At 39.0% G+C, this 23,262-nt stretch overlaps 1 protein-coding gene across 1 annotated transcript in view; it reads right to left on the reverse strand.

Annotated features, from left to right (window-relative positions):
* The window catches only part of LOC128644612 (regulatory-associated protein of mTOR), a gene marked incomplete at its 5' end in the record, with an annotated part of 93,403 nt that overhangs the window by 41,464 nt on the left and 28,677 nt on the right, over positions 1-23,262 (reverse strand). The window contains 3 exons of the mRNA XM_053697158.1: positions 1,602-1,685; positions 8,624-8,725; positions 8,884-8,959. Of these exons, the coding sequence (XP_053553133.1) occupies positions 1,602-1,685; positions 8,624-8,725; positions 8,884-8,959 (262 nt within the window). The remainder of the gene's footprint in view (positions 1-1,601; positions 1,686-8,623; positions 8,726-8,883; positions 8,960-23,262) is intronic.

The following is a 23,262-nucleotide window of genomic DNA, read 5'->3' on the forward strand; positions in this document are numbered from 1 at the left end:
TAAGCAAGGGGCTCAAAGCCTCAAACTACTCCTACAGTGTGGCTTTGTATGAGCAATTGGACAGACGGAATATAACCCATGTATCAAACAGAATGCAAAGGAGGTGATGGCCTACTGTGTCAACAGCTGCGGAGAGAATAAAATGGGAGAAGCAACTTTTTGCTTTTTCAGTAACCAGATGATTAGATAACTTTGTAAGGGCCAATTCTGTGGACTTTAGAAGAAGCCTTATTAGTGGTAGAGAATAAAATAATTTTTAAGAGGTAAAGATTGGAGGCAAAAGGTAGAAGGAATAGCAGGTGATAGTTAGAGCTTGGATTTGGATATAGAGTTTGCTTTTTAGGTGACATTTGTATGTTTTAAAAAGATAATGTGTCAGTGGTAAAAGATAAATTGAAAAGATTAGTTAAAGGGACAGTAAACACCGGAATTTTTGTTGTTTAAAAAGGTAGATAATCCCTTTATTACCCATTCCCCAATTTTGCATAACCAACACTGTTATAGAAATACACTTTTTACCTCTGTGATAACCTTGTATCTATGCCTCTGCAAACTGCCCCCTTATTTCAGTTCTTTTGACAGACTTGCATTTTTAGCCAATCAGTGCTGACTCCTAGGAGCTTCACGTGCCTGAGCTCAATGTTATCTATATGAAACACATGAACTAATGCCCTCTAGTGGTGAAAAACTGTCAAAATGCTTTCAGATTAGAGGCAGTTTTCAAGGTCTAAGAAATTAGCACATGAACCTCCAAGATTTAACTTTCAACTAAGAATACCATGAGAACAAAACAAAATTGGTAATAAAAGTAAATTGGAAAGTTGTTTAAATTTTTTTTTACTTTACTGTCCCTTTAAGGCTGGAAGAGAAACAGAAATAATAGTTTGGTCAAAGGGACAGGTTGCAAATTAAGAGGAGTATATGAGGTTTCACATCTCACCCTAGGTGGCATTTAAAAAGCTGTGGCATGTATTAAAATGGAGACAGGAGGCATAGGTATTAGGGTGTGACATGGAAAGATATTAGTTCTAGTGTGAGGAGTAGTTGCAGGAGGGCAGAAGAGAGAATTGGAAGAAAAAATAATATAGCTATGTTTTGAAAGGTTGAGATTTATGTACCGAGTAGTAAAAAGTTATAGTAGAAGAACTCAGAATAAGAGTGTACTTTTCTCCACTTATGCTCAGCAATGCTAAATCATACAGGTAGAGGGTCTGTGTTGTGCACCATGCCTTTCAGTGCAAGCTGTATGAAGTTCTGTGGTGGCTGTGGCCATGTTTAGTACTGATGTGTCCTTACGACTGCTGGGAAGTTTCTACCTAACTCCACGTTTAAGAATACTGAGTCTGTGGGGAAAAAAAAATCTAAACTGGAAGAAAACGTTGACTGTCCGTACAGACTGGGTCTCTATCCAAGACTTACTTGTAGGGCTAACATCAAAACACAATATAAATACTTCACTTGGTAACTCTTTATATTACAGTGTTTTCTACTGCATTGTTACAGGAAAACCAAGCTAAACCCATACATAGACACAAGTGGGAAAATTTCATATGCAAGGCATCTTCAAGTCAATATATTTGACATGTTTGTATAGTACGCACCAGACTCACAGCCCAGGGGCCCAAGTCCAGGAATCTTCCCAGGAGGTCCAAGGCTCTAAGGCGATGAACTTGACTTAACAGCACCTGAAAACAAGGCAGACAAATATGAGGATGCAATAATGTGGAAAGGGAACATACTATTGAAAAGGATGAAGGGAATTAATAGGTATGTGCAGTATTTTAAAAAATAAATAAATAAAAGAATACAAAGAAAAAAAAAAAGTATATAAAATCTTTAAGTATCTGTACATCCCAACATCTCCTTAACATCTAAGCTACATTGTATTCTCAAATAATTGTTGTTCCCTGTAATATTTCTGTATCTCTTTATTTAAAATTGTTCTCAGCACTTGTTTGAGTTAATAGACCTGATAAGAAGGAGCATTTGATTCAAGAATTAAACGGATTCCAATTATAATATTTAACTCAACAGACAAAGAGCTGTCCTTTTAATTTACTCATCGAACACTGAGAAACGGTTTCTTATTTACCAATTAGGCAACGTGATGAGATTTAAATGTTAGTAAGATATATGGTCTTCTTGGAGTAATCCCCCTAAAAGTATTCAAGGGGTCTTCAGAACCTGCATATTCCAGTTCCAGATTGAATATAACTAAACCAAGACCTTACTGTAGATGAAAGAAGAAAGAGGATATTTAAAGCCCTTTGAGATATTTCTGGGAGATCAAGCAAAACCCAGGTGGGTTAATAATAAAAGGTGGGTCTCCTCACAGAGACCTAAATTTAAAAATTTTTGACAGCCGGCGATATAAAGCGGGCTGAAAAAATAAAAATAAATAAATAAATAAATCAATCTAATTTTCTCTCACTCTAGAGAAGGCCTAGTATAAAGGTTCTAGATTAGTATATACTAAAACTTCAATACATAGGACATGTAGGAGCAAAAAATAAATTAAAAATCCCTAACTCTGCAAGTGACAAAGGGCCAAGAACACCTAATACCACAATAAAACAGAATTTATGTTTACCTGATAAATTACTTTCTCCAACGGTGTGTCCGGTCCACGGCGTCATCCTTACTTGTGGGATATTCTCTTCCCCAACAGGAAATGGCAAAGAGCCCAGCAAAGCTGGTCACATGATCCCTCCTAGGCTCCGCCTACCCCAGTCATTCGACCGACGTTAAGGAGGAATATTTGCATAGGAGAAACCATATGGTACCGTGGTGACTGTAGTTAAAGAAAATAAATTATCAGACCTGATTAAAAAAACCAGGGCGGGCCGTGGACCGGACACACCGTTGGAGAAAGTAATTTATCAGGTAAACATAAATTCTGTTTTCTCCAACATAGGTGTGTCCGGTCCACGGCGTCATCCTTACTTGTGGGAACCAATACCAAAGCTTTAGGACACGGATGAAGGGAGGGAGCAAATCAGGTCACCTAAATGGAAGGCACCACGGCTTGCAAAACCTTTCTCCCAAAAATAGCCTCAGAAGAAGCAAAAGTATCAAACTTGTAAAATTTGGTAAAAGTGTGCAGTGAAGACCAAGTCGCTGCCCTACATATCTGATCAACAGAAGCCTCGTTCTTGAAGGCCCATGTGGAAGCCACAGCCCTAGTGGAATGAGCTGTGATTCTTTCGGGAGGCTGCCGTCCGGCAGTCTCGTAAGCCAATCTGATGATGCTTTTAATCCAAAAAGAGAGAGAGGTAGAAGTTGCTTTTTGACCTCTCCTTTTACCGGAATAAACAACAAACAAGGAAGATGTTTGTCTAAAATCCTTTGTAGCATCTAAATAGAATTTTAGAGCGCGAACAACATCCAAATTGTGCAACAAACGTTCCTTCTTTGAAACTGGTTTCGGACACAGAGAAGGTACGATAATCTCCTGGTTAATGTTTTTGTTAGAAACAACTTTTGGAAGAAAACCAGGTTTAGTACGTAAAACCACCTTATCTGCATGGAACACCAGATAAGGAGGAGAACACTGCAGAGCAGATAATTCTGAAACTCTTCTAGCAGAAGAAATTGCAACTAAACTTAATATCAACGAAATGCAAGGGTTCAAACGGAACCCCCTGAAGAACTGAAAGAACTAAATTGAGACTCCAAGGAGGAGTCAAAGGTTTGTAAACAGGCTTAATTCTAACCAGAGCCTGAACAAAGGCTTGAACATCTGGCACAGCGGCCAGCTTTTTGTGAAGTAACACAGACAAGGCAGAAATCTGTCCCTTCAGGGAACTTGCAGATAATCCTTTTTCCAATCCTTCTTGAAGGAAGGATAGAATCCTAGGAATCTTAACCTTGTCCCAAGGGAATCCTTTAGATTCACACCAACAGATATATTTTTTCCAAATTTTGTGGTAAATCTTTCTAGTTACAGGCTTTCTGGCCTGAACAAGAGTATCGATAACGGAATCTGAGAACCCTCGCTTCGATAAGATCAAGCGTTCAATCTCCAAGCAGTCAGCTGGAGTGAAACCAGATTCGGATGTTCGAACGGACCCTGAACAAGAAGGTCTCGTCTCAAAGGTAGCTTCCAAGGTGGAGCCGATGACATATTCACCAGATCTGCATACCAAGTCCTGCGTGGCCACGCAGGAGCTATCAAGATCACCGACGCCCTCTCCTGATTGATCCTGGCTACCAGCCTGGGGATGAGAGGAAACGGCGGGAACACATAAGCTAGTTTGAAGGTCCAAGGTGCTACTAGTGCATCCACTAGAGCCGCCTTGGGATCCCTGGATCTGGACCCGTAGCAAGGAACTTTGAAGTTCTGACGAGAGGCCATCAGATCCATGTCTGGAATGCCCCACAGCTGAGTGACTTGGGCAAAGATTTCCGGGTGGAGTTCCCACTCCCCCGGATGCAATGTCTGACGACTCAGAAAATCCGCTTCCCAATTTTCCACTCCTGGGATGTGGATAGCAGACAGGTGGCAGGAGTGAGACTCCGCCCATAGAATGATTGTGGTCACTTCTTCCATCGCCAGGGAACTCCTTGTTCCCCCCTGATGGTTGATGTACGCAACAGTTGTCATGTTGTCTGATTGAAACCGTATGAACTTGGCCCTCGCTAGCTGAGGCCAAGCCTTGAGAGCATTGAATATCGCTCTCAGTTACAGAATATTTATCGGTAACAGAGATCTTCCCGAGACCAAAGACCCTGAGCTTTCAGGGATCCCCAGACCGCGCCCCAGCCCATCAGACTGGCGTCGGTCGTGACAATGACCCACTCTGGTCTGCGGAATGTCATCCCTCGTGACAGGTTGTCCAGGGACAGCCACCAACGGAGTGAGTCTCTGGTCCTCTGATTTACTTGTATCTTTGGAGACAAGTCTGTATAGTCCCCATTCCACTGACTGAGCATGCACAGTTGTAATGGTCTTAGATGAATGCGCGCAAAAGGAACTATGTCCATTGCCGCTACCATCAACCCGATCACTTCCATGCACTGAGCTATGGAAGGAAGAGGAACGGAATGAAGTATCCGACAAGAGTCTAGAAGTTTTGTTTTTCTGGCCTCTGTCAGAAAAATCCTCATTTCTAAGGAGTCTATTATTGTTCCCAAGGAGGGAACCCTTGTTGACGGAGATAGAGAACTCTTTTCCACGTTCACTTTCCATCCGTGAGATCTGAGAAAGGCCAGGACAATGTCCGTGTGAGCCTTTGCTTGAGGAAGGGACGACGCTTGAATCAGAATGTCGTCCAAGTAAGGTACTACAGCAATGCCCCTTGGTCTTAGCACAGCTAGAAGGGACCCTAGTACCTTTGTGAAAATCCTTGGAGCAGTGGCTAATCCGAAAGGAAGCGCCACGAACTGGTAATGTTTGTCCAGGAATGCGAACCTCAGGAACCGATGATGTTCCTTGTGGATAGGAATATGTAGATACGCATCCTTTAAATCCACCGTGGTCATGAATTGACCTTCCTGGATGGAAGGAAGAATAGTTCGAATGGTTTCCATCTTGAACGATGGAACCTTGAGAAACTTGTTTAAGATCTTGAGATCTAAGATTGGTCTGAACGTTCCCTCTTTTTTGGGAACTATGAACAGATTGGAGTAGAACCCCATCCCTTGTTCTCTTAATGGAACAGGATGAATCACTCCCATTTTTAACAGGTCTTCTACACAATGTAAGAATGCCTGTCTTTTTATGTGGTCTGAAGACAACTGAGACCTGTGGAACCTCCCCCTTGGGGGAAGTCCCTTGAATTCCAGAAGATAACCTTGGGAGACTATTTCTAGCGCCCAAGGATCCAGAACATCTCTTGCCCAAGCCTGAGTGAAGAGAGAGAGTCTGCCCCCCACCAGATCCGGTCCCGGATCGGGGGCCAACATTTCATGCTGTCTTGGTAGCAGTGGCAGGTTTCTTGGCCTGCTTACCCTTGTTCCAGCCTTGCATTGGTCTCCAAGCTGGCTTGGCTTGAGAAGTATTACCCTCTTGCTTAGAGGACGTAGCACTTTGGGCTGGTCCGTTTCTACGAAAGGGACGAAAATTAGGTTTATTTTTTGCCTTGAAAGGCCGATCCTGAGGAAGGGCGTGGCCCTTACCCCCAGTGATATCAGAGATAATCTCTTTCAAGTCAGGGCCAAACAGCGTTTTCCCCTTGAAAGGAATGTTAAGTAGCTTGTTCTTGGAAGACGCATCAGCCGACCAAGATTTCAACCAAAGCGCTCTGCGCGCCACAATAGCAAACCCAGAATTCTTAGCCGCTAACCTAGCCAATTGCAAAGTGGCGTCTAGAGTGAAAGAATTAGCCAATTTGAGAGCATTGATTCTGTCCATAATCTCCTCATAAGGAGGAGAATCACTATCGACCGCCTTTATCAGCTCATCGAACCAGAAACATGCGGCTGTAGCGACAGGGACAATGCATGAAATTGGTTGTAGAAGGTAACCCTGCTGAACAAACATCTTTTTAAGCAAACCTTCTAATTTTTTTTCCATAGGATCTTTGAAAGCACAACTATCCTCTATGGGTATAGTGGTGCGTTTGTTTAAAGTGGAAACCGCTCCCTCGACCTTGGGGACTGTCTGCCATAAGTCCTTTCTGGGGTCGACCATAGGAAACAATTTTTTAAATATGGGGGGAGGGACGAAAGGAATACCGGGCCTTTCCCATTCTTTATGAACAATGTCCGCCACCCGCTTGGGTATAGGAAAAGCTTCTGGGAGCCCCGGCACCTCTAGGAACTTGTCCATTTTACATAGTTTCTCTGGGATGACCAACTTGTCACAATCATCCAGAGTGGATAATACCTCCTTAAGCAGAATGCGGAGATGTTCCAACTTAAATTTAAATGCAATCACATCAGGTTCAGCTTGTTGAGAAATGTTCCCTGAATCAGTAATTTCTCCCTCAGAGAAAACCTCCCTGGCCCCATCAGACTGGGTTAGGGGCCCTTCAGAAATATTATTATCAGCGTCGTCATGCTCTTCAGTATCTAAAACAGAGCAGTCGCGCTTACGCTGATAAGTGTTCATTTTGGCTAAAATGTTTTTGACAGAATTATCCATTACAGCCGTTAATTGTTGCATAGTAAGGAGTATTGGCGCGCTAGATGTACTAGGGGCCTCCTGAGTGGGCAAGACTCGTGTAGACGAAGGAGGGAATGATGCAGTACCATGCTTACTCCCCTCACTTGAGGAATCATCTTGGGCATCATTGTCATTGTCACATAAATCACATTTATTTAAATGAATAGGAATTCTGACTTCCCCACATTCAGAACACAGTCTATCTGGTAGTTCAGACATGTTAAACAGGCATAAACTTGATAACAAAGTACAAAAAACGTTTTAAAATAAAACCGTTACTGTCACTTTAAATTTTAAACTGAACACACTTTATTACTGCAATTGCGAAAAAACATGAAGGAATTGTTCAAAATTCACCAAATTTTCACCACAGTGTCTTAAAGCCTTAAAAGTATTGCACACCAAATTTGGAAGCTTTAACCCTTAAAATAACGGAACCGGAGCCGTTTTGAACTTTAACCCCTTTACAGTCCCTGGTATCTGCTTTGCTGAGACCCAACCAAGCCCCAAGGGGAATACGATACCAAATGACGCCTTCAGAAAGTCTTTTCTAAGTATGAGAGCTCCTCTCACATGCGACTGCATGCCATGCCTCTCAAAAACAAGTGCGCAACACCGGCGCGAAAATGAGGCTCTGCCTATGCTTTGGGAAAGCCCCTAAAGAATAAGGTGTCTAAAACAGTGCCTGCCGATATTATTATATCAAAATACCCAGATAAAATGATTCCTCAAGGCTAAATATGTGTTAATAATGAATCGATTTAGCCCAGAAAAAGTCTACAGTCTTAATAAGCCCTTTTTGAAGCCCTTATTTACAATCGTAATAAACATGGCTTACCGGATCCCATAGGGAAAATGACAGCTTCCAGCATTACATCGTCTTGTTAGAATGTGTCATACCTCAAGCAGCAAGAGACTGCTCACTGTTCCCCCAACTGAAGTTAATTGCTCTCAACAGTCCTGTGTGGAACAGCCATGGATTTTAGTGACGGTTGCTAAAATCATTTTCCTCATACAAACAGAAATCTTCATCTCTTTTCTGTTTCTGAGTAAATAGTACATACCAGCACTATTTTAAAATAACAAACTCTTGATTGAATAATAAAAACTACAGTTAAACACTAAAAAACTCTAAGCCATCTCCGTGGAGATGTTGCCTGTACAACGGCAAAGAGAATGACTGGGGTAGGCGGAGCCTAGGAGGGATCATGTGACCAGCTTTGCTGGGCTCTTTGCCATTTCCTGTTGGGGAAGAGAATATCCCACAAGTAAGGATGACGCCGTGGACCGGACACACCTATGTTGGAGAAAAGAGGCATTAGTTCTTTAGGTTGAAACAAAAGAAACCCAGGAATGGGAAAAAGTTGGACATCTTACAAACTTGAAAGTCACAGTTCCTAAAGAGACATTTAAAGAGATTGTTTAGACATGGCTTGAATAAGATAAAAGGGATATGAAACACTAGCAAAGTGGCACCAGGAAGGACACAAAAAAAAAGCGCAATGAGCTCTCTATTACCTGCAGGACAATCGGTAGCTGTTCCGGAGGATTTCTGTTCTCCACTCCCATGGTCAGCCAGACTTGGAATGCAGTCAACTGCTCAGCAAAGAAGGGGCTGTGCTGTGTGGATAGAGCATAGAGACAAGCAGGCAATTCCATAAACCTGAGCTATAGTTTGCAAAGCAATTCAAGTTAACACTCCCCTTGCTTATTCATAACTGTAAACATACAAAATCACCCCCAAAATGTATACATACACTTTTCTGCTTTATGCTCACCCGGAATGCTGTGCCTTCTTCAATGATTGTAGGCAACTGAGAAAGGCAAATGTCAACTGCTAGATCCCATGCCTGCCTGTAAGATGTAAGATAGAGGTAAGAACAAGTGGAGGATGTCTGTAACGAGCAGACAAAGAGCTAATTAAACTACTAACAATAAGAAGAGAGACACGTAAAAAGACCATTGGCTCACAAAATGTGTACATTTCCCTGATATTTTAATTTTATATATTTTATACTCATATTCAATATGATATTTTGTCTTATTTCATTTGTAAAATTCTAGCATTGCATCCATCCCAGAGAGAGAGAAGGGATCTAAGTAAGTTATGAGTCAAGATAAAAAAACATAATTTATGTAAGAACTTACCTGATAAATTCATTTCTTTCATATTAGCAAGAGTCCATGAGCTAGTGACGTATGGGATATACATTCCTACCAGGAGGGGCAAAGTTTCCCAAACCTTAAAATGCCTATAAATACACCCCTCACCACACCCACAATTCAGTTTAACGAATAGCCAAGAAGTGGGGTGATAAGAAAAAAGTGCGAAAGCATATAAAATAAGGAATTGGAATAATTGTGCTTTATACAAAAAAATCAAAACCACCACAAAAAAGGGCGGGCCTCATGGACTCTTGCTAATATGAAAGAAATGAATTTATCAGGTAAGTTCTTACATAAATTATGTTTTCTTTCATGTAATTAGCAAGAGTCCATGAGCTAGTGACGTATGGGATAATGATTACCCAAGATGTGGATCTTTCCACACAAGAGTCACTAGAGAGGGAGGGATAAAATAAAGACAGCCAATTCCTGCTGAAAATAATCCACACCCAGAATAAAATTTTAATGAAAAAACATAAGCAGAAGATTCAAACTGAAACCACTGCCTGAAGTACGTTTCTACCAAAAACTGCTTCAGAAGAAGAAAACACATCAAAATGGTAGAATTTAGTAAAAGTATGCAAAGAGGACCAAGTTGCTGTTTTGCAAATCTGATCAACCGAAGCTTCATTCTTAAACGCCCAGGAAGTAGAAACTGACCTAGTAGAATGAGCTGTAATCCTTTGAGGCGGAGTGTTACCCGACTCAACATAGGCATGATGAAATAAAGATTTCAACCAAGATGCCAAAGAAATGGCAGAAGCTTTCTGGTCTTTTCTAGAACCGGAAAAGATGACAAATAGACTAGAAGTCTTTCGGAAAGACTTAGTAGCTTCAACATAATATTACAAAGCTCTAACAGCATCCAAAGAATGCAATGATTTCTCCTTAGAATTCATAGGATTAGGACATAATGAAGGAACCACAATTTCTCTACTAATGTTGTTAGAATTCACAACCTTAGGTAAAAAATTCAAAAGAAGTTCGCAGCACCGCCTTATCCTGATGCAAAATCAGAAAAGGAGACTCACAAAAAAGAGTAGATAATTCAGAGACTCTTCTGGCAGAAGAGATGGCCAAAAGAAACAAAACTTTCCAAGAAAGTAATATAACGACCAAAGAATGCATGGGTTCAAAAGGAGAAGCTTGAAGAGCCCCCAGAACCAAATTCAAACTCCAAGGAGGAGAAATTGACTTAATGACAGGTTTTATACGAACCAAAGCTTGTACAAAACAATGAATATCAGGAAGATTAGCAATCCTTCTGTGAAAAAGAACAGAAAGAGCAGAGATTTGTCTTTCAAGAAACTTGCGGACAAACCTTTATCTAAACCATCCTGAAGAAATATAAGTCTTCCAGACTCTATAATATATCTCTCTAGATACAGATTTACGAGCCTGTCACATAGTATCAATCACAGAGTCAGAGAAACCTCTTTGACCAAGAATCAAGCGTTCAAACTCCACACCTTAAAATTAAGGTTTTGAGATCCTGATGGAAAAAAGAACCTTGAGACAGAAAGACTGGTCTTAACGGAAGAGTCCACAGCTGGCAAGAGGCCATCCGGACAAGATCCGCATACCAAAACCTGTGAGGCCATGCTGGAGCTACCAGCAGGACAAACGAGCATTCCTTTAGAATATTAGAGAATACCCTTGGAAGAAGAACTAGAGGCGGAAAGATATAGGCAGGATGACACTTGTAAGGAAGAGATAATGCATCCACTGCCTCCGCCCGAGGATCCCTGGATCCGGACAGATACCAGGGAAGTTTCTTGTTTAGATGAGAAGCCATCAGATCTATTTCTGAGAGTTCCCACATTTGAACAATCTGAGGAAATACCTCTGGGTGAAGACCATTCGCCCAGGTGCAACGTTTGGCGACTGAGATAATCCGCTTTCCAATTGTCCATACCTGGGATATGAACCGCAGAGATTAGACAGGAGCTGGATTCCGCCCAAACCAAAATTCGAGATACTTCTTTCATAGCCAGAGGACTGTGAGTCCCTCCTTGATGATTGATGTATGCCACAGTTGTGACATTGTCTATCTGAAAACAAATGAACAACTCTCTCTTCAGAAGAGGCCAAGACTGAAGAGCTCTGAAATTGCACGGAGTTCCAAAATATTGATCGGAAATCTCACCTCCTGAGATTCCCAAACCCCTTGTGCCGACAGATACCCCCACACAGCTCCCCAACCTGTAAGACTTGCATCTGTTGAGATTATAGTCCAGGTCGGAAGAACAAAGAAGCCCCCTGAACTAAACGATGGTGATCTGCCCACCATGTCAGAGAGTGTCGTATAATCGGTTTAAAGATATTAATTGAGATATCTTTGAGTAATCCCTGCACCATTGGTTCAGCATACAGAGCTGAAGAGGTCGCATGTGAAAACGAGCAAAGGAGATCGCATCTGATGCGGCAGTCCTAAGACCTAAAATTTCCATGCATAAGGCTACCAAAGGGAATGATTGTGACTGAAGGTTTTGACAAGCTGATATCAATGTTAAACTTCTCTTGTCTGACAAGGACAGAGTCATAGACACTGAATCTATTCTAGAAACCTAAAAAGGTTACACTTGTCTGAGGAATCAATGAACTGATTGGTAAATTGATCCTCCAACCATGAACTTGAAGAAACAACACAAGTCGATTCGTATGAGATTCTTCGAAAATGAGAAGACTGAGCAAGTACCCAGATATTGTCCAATAAGGAAATACCAAAAAACCCTGTTCTCTGATTACAGAAAGAAGGGCACCGAGAACCTTTGAAAAAAATTCTTGGAACTGAGGCTAGGCCAAACGGTAGAGCCACAAAACTGGTAATGCTTGTCTAAAAAGAGAATCTCAGACACTAAAAGTGATCTGGATGAATCGGAATATGTAGATACACATCCTGTAAATCTATTGTAGACATATAATGCCCTTGCTAAACAAAAGGCAGGACAGTACTACAGTAACCATCTTGAATGTTGGTATCCTTACATAACGATTCAATATTGATAGATCCGGAACTGGTCTGAAGGAATTGACCTTCTTTGGTACAATGAAGAGATAAAATAAAACCCCAGCCCCTGTTCCAGAACTGGAACTGGCATAATTACTCCAGCCAACTCTAGATCTGAAACACATTTCAGAAATGCTGAGCCTTTGCTGTGTTAACTGGGACACGGGAAAGAAAAAAAAAAAAAAAAAAAAAAAAAAAAATCTCTTAGCAGGAGGCCTTAACTGAAGCCAATTCTGTACCTTTCTGAAACAATGTTCTGAAACCAGAAATTGAGAACGGAATTGATCAAAATTTCTTTGAAGAAAACGTAATCTGCCCCATACCAGCTGAGCTGGAATAAGGTCCGCACCTTCATGGGTACTTAGGAGCTGGCTATAGGTTTTCTAAAAGGCTTGGATATATTCAAAACTGGAAATAGTTTCCAAACTGATACCGCTCCTGAGAATGAAGGATCAGGCTTTTGTTCCTTATTGTGAGGAAAGGAACGAAATGATTATTAGACCTAAATTTACCTTAGATTTTTTATCCTTTGGAAAAAAAGTTCCCTTCCTTCCAGAAACAGTTGAAATAATAATTTATTACCCTGGAAAGAAAGGGAAAGCAAAGTTGACTTAGAAGACATATCAGTATTCCAAGTTTAATCCATAAAGCTTTTCTAGCTAAAATAGCTAGAGACATATACCTGACATCAACTCTAATGATATCAAAAGATGGTATCACCAATAAAATTATTAGCATGTTATAGAATAATAATAATGCTATAAAATTATGATCTGTTACTTGTTGCGCTAAAGCTTCTAACCAAAAAGTTGAAGCTGCAGCAACATCCGCTAAAAATATAGCAAGTCTAAGAAGATTACCTGAACATAAGTAAGCTTTTCTTAGAAAGGATTCAATTTTCCTATCTAAAGGATCCTTAAATGAATTACTATCTGCCGTAGGAATAGTAGCACATTTAGCAGGAGTAGAGACAGCCCCATAACCTTAGGGATTTTGTCCCAAAAAAACTCTAATCTGTCAGATGGCACAGGATATAATTGCTTAAACGTTTAGAAGGAGTAAAATAATTACCCAAATTATTCCATTCCCTGGAAATTACTTCAGAAATAGCATCAGGGAGATTAAACACTTCTGGAATAACTACAGGAGATTTAAAAACCTTATTTAAACGTTTAGATTTAGAATCAAGAGGACCAGAATCCTCTATTTCTAATGCAATTAATACTTCTTTAAATAAAGAACGAATAAATTCCATCTTGAACAAATACAAAGATTTATCAGCATCAACCTCTGAGACAGAAACCTCTGAACCAGAAGAACCATTATCAGTATCAGAATGATGATGTTCATTTAAAAATTCATCTGAAAAAAGAGAAGTTTTAAAAGACTTTTATGTAAACTAGAAGGAGAAATAACAGACATAGCCTTCTTAATGGATTTAAAAAATAAAATCTCTTATGTTTATCAGGAACACTCTGAAAATTAGATGTTGACGGAACAGCAACAGGTAATGTAACAGTACTAAAGGAAATTTTATCTGCATTAATAAGTTTGTCATGACATGCAATACAAACAACAGCTGGAGAAACAGATACCAAAAATTATAGCAGATACACTTAGCTTGGTCGCTCCAGCAGTAGACAGCGATTTTCCTGTAGTATCTTCTGACTCAGATGCAACGTGAGACATCTTGCAATATGTAAGAGAAAAAACAACATATAAAGCAAAATTGATCAAATTCCTTAAATGACAGTTTCAGGAATGGGAAAAAATGCCAAAGAACAAGCTTCTAGCAACCAGAAGCACTGAAAAAATAAGACTTAAATAATGTGGAGACAAAAGCGACGCCCTTATTTTTTAGTGCCAAATAAGACGCCCACATTATTTGGCGCCTAAATGCTTTTGGCGCCAAAAATGACGCCACATCCGGAACGCCGACATTTTTGGCGCAAAATAACGTCAAAAAATGACGCAACTTCCGGCGACACGTATGACGCCGGAAACGGAAAAGAATTTTTGCGCCAAAAAAGTCTGCGCCAAGAATGACGCAATAAAATGAAGCATTTTCAGCCCCCGCGAGCCTAACAGTCCACAGGAAAAAAAGAGTCAAATTTTTGAAGGTAAGAAAAAATGATTAATTCAAATGCATTATCCCAAATATGAAACTGACTGTCTGAAAAATAAGGAAAGTTGAACATTCTGAGTCAAGGCAAATAAATGTTTGAATACATATATTTAGAACTTTATAAACAAAGTGCCCAACCATAGCTTAGAGTGTCACAGAAAATAAGATTTACTTACCCCAGGACACTCATCTACATGTTGTAGAAAGCCAAACCAGTACTGAAACGAGAATCAGCAGAGGTAATGGTATATATAAGAGTATATCGTCGATCTGAAAAGGGAGGTAAGAGATGAATCTCTACGACCGATAACAGAGAACCTATGAAATAGACCCCGTAGAAGGAGATCACTGCATTCAAATAGGCAATACTCTCCTCACATCCCTCTGACATTCACTGCACGCTGAGAGGAAAACCGGGCTCCAACTTGCTGCGGAGCGCATATCAACGTAGAATCTAGCACAAACTTACTTCACCACCTCCATCGGAGGCAAAGTTTGTAAAACTGAATTGTGGGTGTGGTGAGGGGTGTATTTATAGGCATTTTAAGGTTTGGGAAACTTTGCCCCTCCTGGTAGGAATGTATATCCCATACGTCACTAGCTCATGGACTCTTGCTAATTACATGAAAGAAAACGTTTTTCTTAAAAATAGGATTTAAAATTATAGTTCTATTGACATGCCTAGCTAATACGTGTGAGAGAAGTACAAAACAACGTACACTTTGGGTGGAGAACAAAGACAAAAGATGAATACACTTCAAAACATTATACATTTTTATTGTGAAATAACAATTCTGCATTTCGGTTCAAACTTTGAGAATGCTGGCTGCTGGATATCTAATAGGAAATACATTACATACTGCAACCTGACAGAGCACCAAAGGTCCTATTGCCCAAATGTTTTACAAACACCTTAAAAAAACATGAGCCTTACTTTACCGAGTCTACTTATGTTTTCTGTTAACACTAGTGTGTAAGCATCTGACATCCAAACTACACCATATTTTTCCATTAATTGTTTATCTGCACAGCAAGTCCGTTGAAGCATGAACGTCTGAAAACAGTTTTCAAAGCAATGGGTACCATATCATGGTCTCTTTGGCCAAAGAGGAATTTATTTCATTGAGAATATTGGGCAAAACAAATAAAAGTTTGAACTCCTACATCTGAGAGCATTGGCCACCATCAACAAAGGAGATGGACATAAGCTGAAGAACTAACGTACGGATGATTGCTGATGGACACCAAGTCCACTCCTCAATTGCCCCATTGTTCCATTCTCTGTGGAGTTACTAGTATATATGATAGATTGGGAATTGCTTTGCAATTCAGTTTTTCAGGATCATTAGCCAAAGGCAATAATTAACCTACTTTATTGAGGACTACTCAACTTTTTGTCTCTCTATTTGTAACCTGAATCTTTTGTGGTGGAAGAGACACCATGGGCTCGATTTATCAAGCCTTTCTCCTCCTTTCAACTGCAGGTTTGCACAAGAGAACCTGCAGTAAGGATTTATCAAGCAGCAATCATCAGACCGGTGGAGAATTTCAATCTCCCTGGTCGGAGGGGTTGCACATGAGCTCAAAGCGCTTGCATGCAATGTTAAATTCTGGCAGGGGATTGCTGTCCACAAGAGGAGAGCTCGGGTGGACAGGGGCGAATATGTATGCCCCTGTCTGCCATTGATTGATAAATAGAGTGTTGAAAGCTGTTCACAAGTGGAGTTGGGGGTCATCTGACTTTTTTCTGTGTTTATTATTTATTTATCTATCTATAGCAATTCCTGTGCTTGCACAGTCTGTATCAAAGCGGTATGAAATAGTGTACAGAATACTCACAAAAAGAGAACACCTCCAGGTGCTCTCATAGCAAGCTGGAATTTCCCAGTCGTCCAGCTGACTAATCACAGGTAGCAGGGTACAAAATACTGCAAGTGGCAGGATACACAAGTACTCATTCATCATTTGTCAATAATAAAATGGATCTTTGTGGCAAGGTGTAATTGCATTAAAATCTTTATAAGAAACTTAAAAGACGACACGTTTCTCAGCCTGTGCCAACAACTTGGGAAAAAGTGTGCAAAATCAGATGCATACTGGAACAGAGTGCAGCAAACATTAAACCTTTTTCTTTTCTTTTGGGCGTACAAATTATTATTTTTTGGTGTTTTGAGTGACCTGTATGTCTTGCTTTATAAGGGTTAATTAAAGGGACACTGAACCCAAATTTTTTCTTTCGTGATTCAGAGCATGCAATTTTAAGAACCTTTTTAGTTTACTCCTATTATCAAATTTTCTTCATTCTCTTGCTATCTTTATTTGAAAAAGAAGGCATCTAAGCTTTTTTTTTCATTACTCTGGACAGCACTTTTTTATTGGTGGATGAACTTATCCACCAATCAGCAAGAACAACCCAGGTTGTTCACCAAAAATGGGCTGGCATCTAAACTTACATTCTTGCATTTCAAATAAAGATACCAAGAGAATGAAGAAAATTTGATAATAGGAGTAAATTAGAAAGTTGCTTAAAATTTCATGCTCTGTCTGAATAACAAAAGAAAAAATTTGGGTTCAGTGTCCCTTTAATCCTAGTTTTAGAATCCAATAAAGTAGAGATTTGTATAAACTGAGCTATTTATTACGTCAATGGGAAGACCCTTTTATAGCTTGTGAATTATTTTGGTTTTGATGTACTCTTTTAGTTCCACTGGGGTTTAGATGTTAAAGGTGCAGAAAGGTCACAACATTTAAATTTTCTGTGTCTCATTACGATTCATAAGCAAACGTGTTTTCAGAACTAAATTCACTATTTTTATTTGACAGCCTCATGTTTTTCTCATATGGAGCCAGCATTGGCAGTGTAATATGGACTTATAATTTATCAGGTATAATTTGTATTCCATTATAACACTGAGCATCTTAAATGGACAGTAAACAACTTGATATTTCAAAATAATTTTTTTAGTTATACATAGCAAGGCAACTTTGAAGTGTACTTTCATTAATTATTTTGCCTCTAATTCATGTAATTTAGCTCTAAAAATAGAGGCTTTTTCTAATTTTCAGACCTTGAAAGGCGCACTGCTGACCCTGCTACATATCTTTCCCTTACAATGTACTTTATACTAACATTATGAACAAGCCAAACATGCCATCTACAGACTCAAGCTTGGCTTCCCCAAATAAGGCAAATGGTGGGTGGAACTTGGCTCTTGGAAAACAAATGCAGCAAGCACAATGTTAATTTGTTTTAAAAAAGTTAAAACTTGACTGATATAATATTCTACTGCACGACAACAGAAATGTCTTTTACTTACAAGGTGTTTACTGTCCTTTTAAAGGGATATGCAAGTCAAAATTAAACTTTCATGATTCAGACAGAGCATGCAAATAAAAAACAAACAAAAAAACAAACAACTTTCCAATTTACTTCTATTATCAAATATACTGTTGGTATTTTTGTTAATGCTTAGCTCATTAAGATTAAAGCACATTAACCAGGTTCAGGAGCATGCTTATATCGTAAGGGACATATTATTTAAAAAATATTTCCTGTTTACTTCTATTATCAAATTGGTATTCTTTATTAAACTGAGTACATGGGTAGGTAGCGTGCACATTTTTTTAAGCACTAGCAGACAAAAGTGTAACAGACGCATTCTTGCAAACCTGGTCATATAGTGTTCTAAACACATGCACCGGAGAATAAAGTAAATTTGATAACAGAATTAAATCTGAAACTTTTGTAAAATCCTATGCTCTCTCTCAATCATCAAAGAAAACAAATGTGCGTTTCTTGCCCCTTTAATTATAAAGTTGGCACGTTATTCACGCTGGACAAACAAATGTAGTATGAGAGGTTGCATATCCAGTTGCCAAACATACACTTGAACTCCTTAGTATATAGCATCCTGCAATACTGTGCACTACAGTGGTAGAAGCACAGTTGCCAGCTGTAATCATGTAGAGTTCTCAGCTTTTAGTTTTTGAACTACATCCATAAAAAGAGAAAGCATTAGGGAACCCATGATAACACATGTAAAGCTGCCAGAGAAAGCAACAATCTGTGATTCACCCACCCTAATGAGGTGCACCTAACTGGCAATAAACCAGTAAGACGAGGTAGCTGTGTGTGTGGCATAAACGCGAAGAAAGTGATGAGTTAGGTGAGCAAATAACTTGCCCAGTAAATATAAGCTTTCCTTGTTTAGAATCATGGTGAACGTTGCCTATTGTACAGCACAATGTATATATATATATATATATATATATATATAATATTATATATATACTAAATAAATTATATATTATATATATTTATATACACACACACATTTTATATATATATATATATATATATATATACACACATATACATATATATATATATATATATACACATATACACATACACACACGTCTGAGCTTCAGAAAGCTCCAGCAGTCTTGGCTATGCAGAGAGCTCGAGTTCCTGAGCTCCAGTCATCTACCCGCATATGTTACCAGAGCGCGATCGGATTGTTACACACAGTGACACTGTCTGTCTCACTGTGTGTAGCGATCAGCTGCTGTTGCCGGCAGGAGGTGTGGGAGGGAATCTGGGAGGCGGGTGGGCCCAGCGGAAGGGGGAGGGAGGAAAATAAAAAAAATAAAGGGAGAGGAAGGGGATGTGGGGGGGTCCCTAACTGGAGATCACAGGAGTGGGGGAAGTGGTGGGACCAATAACACTACAGAAATAAATACAAATTACAGGATTTTTTTTAAAAGTTACTAGCTGCCAGTACCTAAGATGGCAGCACTAGTTAGAGGGGGGGGGGGGGGGGGGGGTTAGAGAGCTGTTTGAGAGGAATCAGAGAGGTTGGAGGGTCAGGGGTATCCTACCCTGCAGAAAAATAAAATAAAATTATATATATATATATATATATATATATATATATATATATATATATGTATATATATATATATATATATATATATATATATATATATATATATATATTAATAAAAAAAAACAGTCTTACATTTTTATATTGGCAAACTGCCAGTACTTAAGATGGGGGTGACCAGTGGGGGGTGAGGGAGGGAAGAGAGCTGTTTGGGAGGGATCAGGGGGTGGGAAGTGTCAAGTGGGAGGGCAATCTCTACACTAAAGATAAAATTAACCCCTTCAATGCCTGGAATAATAGAAGTGTGGTGCACAGCTGCAATTAGCGGCCTTCTAAATACCAAAAAGCAATGGCAAAGCCACATATGTCTGCTATTTCTGAATAAAGAGGATCCCAGGGAAGCTTTTACAACCATTTAATTGATTGCACAAGCAGTATGTAAATAATTTCAGTGAGAAAACCAAAGTTTGTGAAAAATTTTTTTTTTTTATTTGATCGCATTTGGGAGGTGAAATAGTGGCATGAAATATACCAAAATGGGCCTAGATCAATACGGTGGGTTGACTGAAAAAATATATATATAGGTTTGATAGGTAAATAAATAAAAAAAAAAACAACAATGTTCTATTTCTGTTTAAATGGATTGATAGCAAAAATGCAAAAAAAAAATCTCCGGTATTTTGTGCAAGTTTTTCTCTGAAAGTCCTGGTAGAGTAGGGCTTAATTCTTTCATACATTTTTAAAAGCATTCATTATTAATTACACACAGTCTGATCTTTTCACAGAATATCCTGCACAGTTTTCGCAGCAGCTAGGAATTCTGTTAAGGATATGCAAATGAAAATCACAATGTGACTCTAGTTCCATAATGCATGTTATACAGGAATGTCCCTATGCACATGTAGCAATATTTAAGGTTTTATAAATTTAACATGGTAAAAAATGCAAGTGCAAGGGGTTTTCTGGTATTCTTACACACGCTATGTTGCTGAAGCCATTGCCAACGGCACTGTATATGCATAAAGGGATCCATATATAAAGATAAAGAATTAAAGGTGAGACAGTTTGGGCTTTATTTACTTATGTTTACCCAGAATGCACAGCTACTACAGAAAAGTATAGTGCTGCATAAATCTTACATCCAGACTGATTATCTAATTTGCCTGCATGTTAAAAGAATAATAAACTCAAAATTTAATTCCCCCAATAAAATTTTGATTATGCATAATTAAAAACTCAATTTAAAGGGACACTGTACCCAAAAAAATTCTTTCATGATTCAGATTGAGCATGAAATTTTAAGCAATTTTCTAATTTACTCCTATTATAAAATTTTCTTCATTCTCTTGGTATCTTTATTTGAAATGGAAGAATGTAAGTTTAGATGCCGGCCCATTTTTGGTGAACAACCTGGGTTGTCCTTGCTGATTGGTGGATAAATTCATCCACCAATAAAAAAGTGCTGTCCAGAGTACTGAAACCAAAAAACGCTTAGATGCCTTCTTTTTCAAATAAAGATAGCAAGAGAACGAAGAAAAATTGATAATAGGAGTAAATTAGAAAGTTGCTTAAAATTGCATGCTCTTTCTGAATTACAAAAGAAAAAATTTGGGTTCAGTGTCCCTTTAATTTTATATATATTTTTTTACACATTTTTCCTGTGAGCTAACTTTGAAAATTTAAGGGACATAAAAGCCAAAATTTAAAATTGGCACTTTTAAATTCACTTAGATTAATATCATTACATTTTTTTTCTCCTTGGTATGCCTTGTTAAAACAAAAGCATATGTACATATCTGCAGGAGCAGCAATGCACTATTGGGAGTTGTTTGTTGATTAGTGGCTACATTTATGCCTCTTGCCACTAGCTCATCAGATTTGTTCAGCTAGTTTCTCAGCACTAGCACTGCTGCCTTTGACTATGTTTTTAATCTTTGTGCAGCAGTTAAACACTTACGGCTAGATTACGAGTTTTGCTTTATGAGTAAAAAAGCAGCGCTATGGAATTTGGCGGCGCTATACAAATAAATGATAATAATAATAATAATAATAATAACGCTGCTTTTTCACTACCGCTGCTATTATGAGTCTTGTAGGTACAGCTGTCCCGCACACTTTTTTGGCCGTACCGCAAATTAACTTACACAATTTTTGTAAAGTCTTTTTTCAATGGGACTTACATAGCGCCGGTATTACAAGCTTTTTTTTGGAGGCCAAAAAGTGAGCGGTACAGCCTATCCCGCAAGATTCGTAACGCATTCTAAAGTCAGTAGTTATGAGTTTTATGCTACAAATCTGTAGCATAAAACTCATAACTAAAGTGTTAAAAAGTATACTAACACCCATAAAATACCTATTAACACCTAAACCGAGGCCCTCCCGCATCGCCGCCACTGAAATAAAATTATTAACCCCTAATCTTCCGCTCCCGACATTGCCGCCACTATAACATATTAACTCCTAAACAGCCGCACTCCCACATCGTAAACACTCGTTAAATATTATTAACCCCTAATCTGCTGTCCCTAACATCGCCGCCACCTACCTACATTTATTAACCCCTAATCTGCCGCCCCCAACGTCGCCGCCACTATACTAAATGTATTAACCCCTAAACCTAAGTCTAACCCTAACACCCCCTAACTTAAATATAATTAAAATAAATCTAAATAAAACCTACTATCATTACCTAAATAATTCCTATTTAAAACTAAATACTTAGCTATAAAATAAACCCTAAGCTAGCTACAATATAACTAATATATAGAATAGTTACTAAATAGTTATTAATAGTTAAAATAATAAGTAACTATTTACTACCTAGCTAAAATAAATACAAATTTACCTGTAAAATAAAACCTAACCTGAGTTACACTAACACCTTACACAACAATTAAATAAATTACATAAATTAAATACAATTACCTACATTACAAAAAAAACTAACACTAAATTACACAAAATAAAAAAATTATCAGATATTTAAACTAATTACACCTAATCTAATAGCCCTATCAAAATAAAAAAGCCACACCAAAATAAAAAAAATCCCCTAGCCTAAACTAAACTACCAATAGCCCTTAAAAGGGCCATTTGCAGGGCATTGCCCCAAAGAAATCAGCTCTTTTACCTGTAAAAATACAAACAACCCCCAACAGTAAAACCCACCACCCACACAACCAAACCCCCCAAATAAAATCCTAACTAAAAAAAATCTAAGCTCCCCATTGCCCTGAAAAGGGCATTTGGATGGGCATTGCCCTTAAAAGGGCATTTAGCTCTATTGCTGCCCAAACCCTAACCTAAAAATAAAACCCACCCAATAAACCCTTAAAAAAACCTAACCATAACGCCTGAAGATACGTTTTTCTCTGAAATTAGAGAAGAGAGGAGCGCAGACTCAAATGCAGAGTAATAACAGTTTTAATATAACACACACGACAAATGGCCACTCACAAGATAAAAGTTAAAAATCAGCATATGTGCAACATTAACACAAAAGACTTATCGTCTCAGGTCAGCCTCCTTCTGTATTCCAAAGATGTCAAAATTGGCGTGTCCCTCCAGTGTTTTCCAAACACAGCTGAAGATCCATCCTCAATGAAGTTGGGAGAAGTCCTCAGCGAAGCGGCAAGAAGTCCTCAACGAAGCCAGGAAAAGTCCGCAGCGAAGAAGCAAGAAGTCCTCAACGAAGCCGGGAGAAGTCTTCATCCAAGCCGGCAGAAGTGGTCCTCCAGAAGGGCAGAAGCGTTCATCCAGACGGCATCTTTTATCTTCATCCATCCGGCGCGGGTCCATCTTCAAGATATCCGGCGCGGAACATCCTCCTCTTCCGACGAGTAAAGACGAACGAAGGTTTCTTTAAATGACGTCATCCAAGATGGCGTCCCTTGAATTCCGATTGGCTGATAGAATTCTGATTGGCTGATAGAAAACTGATTGGAACAGCCAATAGAATGCAAGCTCAATT

The sequence above is a fragment of the Bombina bombina genome, unplaced genomic scaffold (assembly GCF_027579735.1).
Source record: "Bombina bombina isolate aBomBom1 unplaced genomic scaffold, aBomBom1.pri scaffold_943, whole genome shotgun sequence".
Classification (NCBI taxonomy): Eukaryota; Metazoa; Chordata; class Amphibia; order Anura; family Bombinatoridae; genus Bombina; species Bombina bombina.